The sequence below is a fragment of the Chrysemys picta genome, unplaced genomic scaffold, assembly GCF_011386835.1.
Source record: "Chrysemys picta bellii isolate R12L10 unplaced genomic scaffold, ASM1138683v2 scaf769, whole genome shotgun sequence".
NCBI classification, from domain to species: domain Eukaryota; kingdom Metazoa; phylum Chordata; order Testudines; family Emydidae; genus Chrysemys; species Chrysemys picta.
In genome coordinates this window covers 9,464-18,341 of record NW_027053476.1, presented here as the reverse complement: position 1 = coordinate 18,341, position 8,878 = coordinate 9,464, and the positions used below count along the sequence as shown (strand labels likewise).

The window sequence follows — 8,878 nt, the reverse complement described above, 5'->3', positions numbered from 1 at the left end:
TTGTTGTTTTTGCTGAAACAGACTAACACAGCTACCCCTCTCAAACTTGTTTAATAGTGAGGGTAATTAACTATTGGAACCATTTACCCAGGGTCGTGGTGGATTTTCCATCACTGACAAATTTCAAATCAAGAGCGGATGATTTAAAAAAAAAAATCTGCTCTAGTTCGAGCAGGAATTATTGTGGGGCAGGTCTCTGGGGCCTGTGTTCCAGGAGTCCAGACAAGCTGATCACAACTGTCCCTTCTGGCCTTGGAACCTGTGAAAACAATGATCAAATCCAGGTCACAACTGAGACTGACTCCATAAGACGGTGGGTTAACAATGATGTTGGTTTGGGTCATCAACTCATTAAATCATCCAGTTAATACAGGGGATGATCAGATCCTGCGGCTAACCTAAGGAAGCAGTGTTTTCCTTTCATCCTGCAGCAGGAGATGGGAGAAGTGGCTGTTGTGATTTAAGGAAATCCTGTTTAGACACCAGAGACACTGGAACGGGGGTGGGTGGGGGTGGCGGAGGCTAGCACCCCCTCAAGAGCAGTATTATGAGACTGGGGAAGTATTATGAGACTGATCTAGTTTTTGCCCCCATGCTTTGTTCCGCTCAGGCTGGGTGAGGCTCCGTGGCTGTGGCACGTGATAGTCTAGTCTCCTGTGGGCTGCAATAGCTTGGTTTAATTTTTGGTGCTGGGTTTGATGTGAGGGTGCTGGGTGTGTTGGTGGCCTGTGATATAGAGGAGGTCTGGACTGGATGATCTCATGGTCCCTTCTGGCCTAAAACTCTAAATTTAGCTGGTGTAGGACATACCTGTCATTCCGGGTTTAGGATAAGCCTTCCTGATGCTGTGAACCGCATGATCAACACTCATCCAGAGAACCGAGCTCCCTCCATTCCTCTGACTCCGTTTCTTTCACCAATAATGTCACAGAACATGGTTACTGGTTAGGAATCGGCTTTCTTGGAGCCTTTTATCCAGTTTGGACAATGTGATGTTTTAGGACAGGGTTTGACACATGTTCTTACTCCTTCCACTCATCAATGGTGGTCAGTTCATAAATTACAGGACTAAGAATCAGGAAATATTCATTGATTATATACAATTACAGGTGTTAATCAGAGCTGAACAAAGGTTTTCATTCAAAAATATCTTGAGGAAATTTGGCCAATTTACAAAAAGAGATTTTGTGTGTGAAAACATTTGGATTTTCTTGAGATTTTTTTTTTTTTTTTGCATTATTACAAAATTTTCAACTAAACCTTTTATTTGGGGGAGGGGTCCTATGATGTATTGTGTATTGAGTTCTGTTCTAGTCTATGTAGCGTCTTACACAACACATCACTCAGGATTTCTTCTGCTTTGCTAATTTTGAGCCCTCAGCTTAGTCAAATCGAAGGATTTTCAAAACTGAAAATATTCATTTTGGAAAATTCCAAGCTTTGAGAAGAATGAAAAAATGGAAAATATTTAAAAAATGAATAATTAGTCCATTTCAGAAAAACAGAACAAAAAAAGTCTGACCAGTGAGTGATGCTATGCCCCCCCCCCCATGCCATATCTCAGGAACATAGTGTGATTGGGGAGTAGACCCAGAAGAAAGGGTGGAGCTGCCCAGTGAATGAGGAGGTGAAAGTGAAGATCGGGGGCTCAGTACCAGGCTGATAAAATGACACTAGGCCCTGCTCATAGTCTAGATACACCCCGATCTTCCCGGGGTTCCAAGTCAGGGGCAGGAGGGTATCCGGGGAAGTGCAAGCCCGGTAATGGCTCCCACACTGATCCACGGCCCAGATCCTCTCCTCAGGAGCAAAGCTGATCCAGCCCTTCCTCCTGACAGACTCTCCAGCCACCCCCACAGCCCAGGCCCTCCCACCCCCGACGTCTACCTCCCAGTAGTGTCTCCCCGAGGTGAACCCTTCCAAGCCCAGCATGCAGGTTTCACTATCAAATCTCTCGGGGTTGTCAGTCACGTCCTGCTGCAGGCCCCTCCATTTCACAGATCGCCCATTCTCAGAGACCACGAGGCTGGGATGAGCCGTGTCCGGATCCAGAATCACGTTCACTGCAGAGATGGGGCAGAGCATCAGGGGCAGAGCCCAGCCCATCGGGGCTGTTTCCCATCCTCCCCCCAGCTCTGTCTTGGCTAGGACACGCTCTGATTTCCAGCCTCTATCGCCCGGGAACCTGCTTCTCTGCCTGTCACTGCAGCTCTCCTCCCAGGCACTAGAGGCAAATAGCTCCCCTGAAAGAGCTGGAGATGCCTCTAGCTCCCATTGGGCCTGTCTGTAACCTCTACAGAGGCCCCTGTGAGGAGAGAGCTCAGGTGTTACACACACGGACGTCATTTCAAACCATTACAAGAACTCAGTGGTCACCTACCACAAAATCTGTGCTGTGGGGCCGCTACCACGTCTCCACAGCTAAGACAGCAACTGAGTCTCCAATCTACGCCTGAGCTGGGAGCCCTCTATTCTAACACCCACAGAGTCATATCACATTCAAATTTGGTAGATTTGGTCTGGGTCTGAGGTAGAATTTTTCTACCAAATTTGAACTGAATTGGCCAAAGGGCTACTGATTGACAACTCCGTAAAAACAGAGATTTCACCAGAGTCCAAAAAGCATTAAGACAATTACCCGCAGCCAGTTAAGGTAATGTACACAGTTTCCTAGATCCCTTCTAGTTCATGAAGTCAATTAACAACAACACAACACATGAGAATTCACCACACGTGTCCAGCAAAACCCCAACTCTGACCCACAATTACAAACTCCTGTAAGCGCCTACCCCCCTGAACTGACAGCGGGTAAGTTCCCGGCCTTAGGAGCACTCTGAGTTATCGCAGTTACACTGGAGCGCTGGTGACTCCATAGTTAAGTGTGAGCATTGTGACGAATCTGGCATTTTCATTGACCACACTGCTTTCCCTGTGACTTCTGGCATGTGTGCATCTGCTGGGCAGCAGAGTGGTGCAGGGGGTCTGACATTAACATACCAGCTTCACTTACCTGCATTTTTTCTGACTTTACTCCAGCCTGAAATCAAACACACCAAGAGGTGAGCACTCCCCGGAGCACGGACTGCTGGCATAGGACAGTGTCATATGGGGGGGGGGGGGGAGACACATGGCACTTACCAAGTTCAGCCAGGGATGTCCCTGCAAACAGAGAGACATGGGTGTGCAGTCAGTTCTACAACAGCTCCTGGGTTAGGGAATGTGCCTTTAAAGGACCACTTTGCCCCCTCCACTGTGCGCTCTGCTGGCTTCTTTCTGCCCAGGTCGCCTGGCCTGAGCTCCATCCTCATAGATCTCTCCATGGATCACACACCCCTTCTTGACATCTGACCCTCGCTGGGTTCCCATGCCCTGCCCTAGCTGGGCTCACCTGTGGTGTAGTGTCCACACTCCCCGTGTGCCTAGAAGCTTGGCGAGGGGCTAGGCCCTGATAACGTGGAAGTGAGGGTTTAATGTGCTAAACCTTGGCTCTGGATACTGGATCTCAACTCAGGGATCAGCAACATTAGCTGGCTCCTTCTCATTGACTTTGTGCCTCAAAGAGTCAGAGAGTCCTTGGAGACTTTAGGACTCTGCTGAGCCTCTTTTTCCAGGGCATCAGGATCTCCCCCACCCCGCCATTCCTTCAAATTCAGTAGCAAAAAGGTACATTGGCACAGGCAGACCCACCAGTTTGGGATATGGACACTCCCCTATGTGTGTAGTTTAGAGGAAGGGCTAAGATCAGGCTTACGATGGAAACTGAGCAGCAATTTTATCTATGGAGCAGTTACCCCGCTCCATGATTAGTCAGAGCTCCCCGGCCGTTTGGTTCCCAGAGCCTCTCCTAACAGACAGTGCAGAGACAGAGGCCAAAGTCTGTCTGACTATGTACAGTGAGAGAAAATCATTCAAGCCTCCTGAGAGCCCAGACATTTACCTCTCTCGTTCTCCAGCTCAGAGCGCAGAATCTCTGGAAGAGAAAAGGAAGAAAGAGGTGAGGTTTCATGCTGTCGCATTAACGAGGTTATTCATTTCCTACTGTTAGTTTGGTGAACTTGTCCCAGGAACTTACCTCTCTCTTTCTCCAGATTAGATTGCAGATCCTCTAAAGAAAGAAGAGATTGAGAGAGGTGAGATTCCAGTGGGTGATGGTCTCTTCTAATACTAGCAAAGAGCTGCTATTTTGCAGAAAATCATAGCTTCATAGAGTTTAAGGCCGGACGGGTCGTAGTCTGACCTCCAGTACATCACAGACCTTAGACCCTCACTCAATCACCCCTGTACCATGCCCAAGGCTACGATTTAATCATGGGTATTTTTAGAGAAAGCTGTGGACAGGTCACGGGCAATAAACAAAAAAATTCACCACCTGTGACCAGTTCAGGACTTATACGAGAAGTACCCCTAAGTAAATCTTAGGGGGGGCCCTGCTGGAGAGGGGGCAGGGCCAGTGGCACCAGCTGCCAGGGGTCATTGAGCAGCAGCTGCTGTGGCCGCCCGAGGGACCACTGCTCAGGCAGTCTCTGGGCCAGCCCCACCGGCTGCTGCTCAGATGGTCCCGGGGGCCAGCTGCCCTGGGCCACTCCAGCCGTGGCTGGCAGCCGGTGCAGCTGGCTGTGGGGCTGCCTGAACAACTGGCTGACCTCATTTGAAAAAAGACGTTGAAACACTGGAAAGGATGCAGAAAAGAGCCACAAAAATGATTTGAGGGCTGGAAAAAATGCCTGACAGCGAGAGTCTGACTTAATAATGGGATTATTCACACACTTAAAGTTACACCTGTATCTAGCTGAACTGGGGCCCTGATCGCTCTGGGCCTCAGTTCCCTGAGTGGAAAATGGGATAAGAAGGGTTACTCACCTTGTACAGTAACTGCAGTGCTTCGAGACGTGTGTTGCTCCACTCTCTGTGTATTCACACCCCTGTGCCTCACATCGGAGATTTTAGGCAGCCGTTTCTGTTCGGCCCACACATACGCTCTCCCCCTCCCATGCATTAGGTCACTATAGCGCTGTGCAGACAAACTGCCCCCAGTTCCTTCTCTACACAGAGCTCATAGGTAAGAGCTCCAAAACAGAGGGGAAGGAGGGCAAGTAGTGGAGCACCCACAGGGGGACACATCTCAAAGAACCACAGTTACGGCACAAGGTGAGTAACCCTTTCTTCTTCTTTCAGTGGGTCTCTATGGGTGCTCCACTCTCGGCGACGCTGCAGCAGTGCCCTGAATGGAGGGGTGGGCTTTCAGAGTCGAGTTGAGTACTGAGCATCAGACACAGGAATAAAATATAGCAGCGGATGCAGGGGTGCCGGAACAGGGCGGGATCAAGGGGTCAGGCCCTCCCCCCACTTTTTGCCAGCTGTAAGATCAAGTGACGGGAAGGGGGAGAGGCATGAGCAGCAGGTGGGGTCTTGCGGGGAAGGAGGGACAATGCTGGGTTTGGGAGAAGGGTTGGTGCGAGGTCAGGGGTTTGGGGAGAAGAGGTGGCATGAGCACAGGGAGAAGGGGCAGGGGCGGGGCCTCAGGGGGCGGCATGGCACATGGGGTGCAGCCACAATGGGTCAGACCAAAAGTCCATCCAGCCCAGTAGCCTGTCCTCTGACAGTGGCCAATGGTAGGTGCCCCAAAGGGAATGAACAGACAGGTTATCATCAAGTGATCCATCCCCTGTCACCCAATCCCAGCTTCTGGCAAACAGAGGCTAGGGACACCATTCCTGCCCCTCCTGGCTAATAGTCATTGATGGACCTATCGTCCATGAATCTATCTAGCTCCCTTTTGAACCCCGTTATAATATTGGCCTTCACAACACCCTCTGGCAAGGAGTTCCACAGGTTGACAGTGCCTTGCATGAAAAAATACTTTCTTGTGTTTGTTTTAAACCTGCTGCCTGTTAATTTCATTTGGTGGCCCCTTGTTCTTGTGTTATGAGAAGGAGTAAATAACACTTCCTTATTTACTTTCTCCACACCACTCATGATTTTATAGACCTCTATCATATCCCCCCTTAGTCGTATCTTTCCCAAGCTGAAAAGTCTCAGTCTTATTAATCTCTCCTCATACGAAAGCCATTCTATGTGGTGGTGAGTGCACCAGTTCCAGAGTTTCACTGCCTTGGTACAAAGGGAAGGTGAGCTTGCTCTTCTCTAGTGATTTATGTAAAACATACATGCAATGTTGCCTATAATCTTTATATGCTTGCCCCGATCAGTGGTAAGAAATGTGAACAAGCTTTCCTGACTGCTCTGAGTTCCAGTAAGTAGGTATACAATGTGGATTCGAAGGGGAACCATTTGCCTTTGAATAGCGTGGGTGTCCAGTTGGGCTCCCCATCCCAATAGGTATGCGTCTGTTGTCATTATTAACACTGGGGGTGGTTGAGTGAAGGGCACTCCTGAGCAGACATTGTGAGACTCTTTCCACAAGTCAAGGGAGTTTTTGAATGTTGAGGGCATCAATAGAAGTTTGTTTCAGCTGTGTGTGCTTGGTACGTATCCTGTACTGAACCACCACTGAAGGCAGTACATGTGGAGTCTCACATGATTTATTACAAAGGTGCCTGCCACCATGCGTCCCAGTAGTTGAAGACCATTTCTGACCAAGGTCTGAGGGTTGGCCTGTCCTTTAGAGATCAAGTTATCTAAGGTGTTGAACCTGCATAACTGGAGGAAGGCTTTGGCCTCTGCTCCATCTAGGTAGGCCTCTATGAATTCCAGACGTTATACTGGAGTTAATATGGTCTTTTGGATGTCTACTTATAGAGCCAGTTGGAGGAATAGGTCCATAATCTTTTGTGGGGGAGTCAAAGCATCATCAAAGGAGCATGCCTTGAGCAGGCAATCATCTAGATACAGGAATATTATCACTCTTTGTTTACGAAGGAGCACCACAACCATAGACAGGACCTTTGAGAACACTCCGGGTGCAGACAATGAAAGTGGTCTTGTCCCAGAGTGAATACTAGAAACCTTCTGTGGATCGCGATATGGAAGTAAGCATCTTGTAGGCCAAGGGTCGAGAACCAGTTTCCATGGTCCAGAGAGGGGATTATTGCTGCCAAAGTAACCTTCTTGAAGCGCTGTAGCTTTACAAATCTGTCGAGTGATCTTAGATCCAGAATGTGTCTCCAATCACTATTGTTTTTCAGTATCAGTATTTTTATTTTTTAATTTATTTTATTTTATCTGGAAGTACTTGGAGTTGAAGTCCTTCCCTCTGTGTTGAGTAGGAACTATAGCACCTCGGTTCAGAAGATAGCTTGTTTCCTGATGTAAAAGCTACTCATGAGAAGGGTTCCTGAGGAGGGTCGGGGGGAGGGGTAGGCAGGAGTGAGGGCGGTAAAATGGATCAAATATCCTGTGGAGATGATCTCCAAAACCCACTTGATCCCAGTTTTGATTAAAAAGAGTAAGGCCATTGCCAAAGTAGTGGTGATGTTTGGGTTTTTGCAGCAAATTAAAATGGGGGTGGTAACTCGGGGCCTCAAATAACACATCAAAATTCATGCATAGATGCAGATGGCTGTGATGTTGATGATTGTGGAGCAGTTGATCTTCGCTTTTGTATTCATTGTGTTTTCTGTTGGGGTTCATAATGCTCTGGGGGGGAGAAAATTGATCAGGCCGGGATCTCTGTGTCATCTGTGATTTATTATATCTTCTTTTTTGTGCCGGTGCATAAATTCTCAGTGAATGCAAAGTGGCTCTAGAGTCTTTTAGTATGTGGAAAAAAGAACAAAGAACAGGAGTACTTGTGGCACCTTAGAGACTAACAAATTTATTAGAGCATAAACTTTCGTGGATTACAGCCCGAAGAAGTGGGGTCACCTAAGAATATGATTTTCAAGTTGTTTTAAGTTCTTGTCATTGGGTGTTGATTTAGCACGGTGCTGTCTGCCACGTTCATTTACAGCATCGATGACAAGGGAGTTTGGGAATGGGTGGGAAATAAAAAATCCGAGTCTTTAGAGGGAACATAATATTTTTATCCGCTCTCTTGCATGTGGGATGTACCGTGCCACATAGTCTTTGCTGGGTCCAGCAATGCCTCGTTAATAGTGAGTGCACTACAGGCTGATGATGAAGTGTGTAGGATGTCAAGCAGCTTGTGTTGCAACACCTTGACTAGAGAATCCACTTCTCTCTTGATGAAGTCTTGAAATGGTTTGAAGTCTTTTGCCAAAGTTGGTGGGGGAGGCATAACAGCTTCATCAGGAGAGGATGAAGAGATGTTAGTCACTGGAGTAATCCCTTTGTCTAATCTCACTGCCTGTTCCTGAAAGTTCTTCTCCCGTGGATCAGGAGATCCAGACAGAGAAGCAGTAAGAAATTGCCTTTTCCTAAGGGCAACAGTAGTGGGAGTCTTTTGCACTCTGATAAATGGCCAGTGGTGTTGTTCTGGTCTTCTGCAGAGCTGAAGTACTCGGTATCGAGGGTCTAGAGCACTCTATCGGAGATGAGCTAGAGGAGCTGTTACTCTCTCTATCATCCCTTTCCCCCCATGGTACCGAACTCCCATAGCCTGTGCCCTTTGGGTTTTTAGGCTTACTGGTGGTACCAGTACCCGAGGAGCCAGTCATCTCGTGGGTATCCAGTTGTAGATCAGTCAGTACCAAGGTGGTTGATCTTGTTGGGGATCATGTCTTTGGGGTAGATTCTCTACCCAATGACGTGTAGCCTGCTTTTTTGTGGCTTTTTGAGAGGAATCCAAAAGTTTCCTCTTCAAAGCTGCCATAGAGTGTTGAGCCGAGGAAGTAGATGGATTCGGCCACTTTGGGGGACTGTTGTATGGGGGAGGGGGGGCCCAGGGCCAGGGTCAGAGGCTGAGCCGAGTGAACTTTCCATCATTAGTAGTCATAGTTTTAGTTCAAGGTTATTCCTA

At 48.1% G+C, this 8,878-nt stretch overlaps 1 protein-coding gene across 1 annotated transcript; it reads right to left on the bottom strand.

Moving 5' to 3' along the window:
• Window positions 1–278: 278 nt before the first annotated feature.
• Window positions 279–8,576, bottom strand: LOC135979330 (butyrophilin subfamily 1 member A1-like). The gene is made up of 6 exons (XM_065579743.1): window positions 8,546–8,576; window positions 4,073–4,105; window positions 3,938–3,970; window positions 3,139–3,159; window positions 3,011–3,037; window positions 279–2,063 (listed from the first exon to the last, which is right to left on the bottom strand). The coding sequence occupies exons 1-6, from the start codon at window positions 8,574–8,576 to the stop codon at window positions 1,561–1,563; spliced, it is 648 nt and encodes a 215-aa protein (XP_065435815.1). The 3' UTR covers window positions 279–1,560.
• Between the last annotated feature and the right edge of the window lie 302 nt (window positions 8,577–8,878).

Coding starts and splice junctions, on each gene's coding strand:
- LOC135979330 (XM_065579743.1), bottom strand. CDS start 8,576: ATGACTGGCTCCTCGGGTACTGGTACCACCA. Junction 3,971..4,072: donor TAATCTGGAGAAAGAGAGAG/GTAAGTTCCTGG, acceptor TTTCTCTTCCAG/AGATTCTGCGCTCTGAGCTG. Junction 2,064..3,010: donor TAAAGTCAGAAAAAATGCAG/GTAAGTGAAGCT, acceptor CCATCTCTGCAG/TGAACGTGATTCTGGATCCG.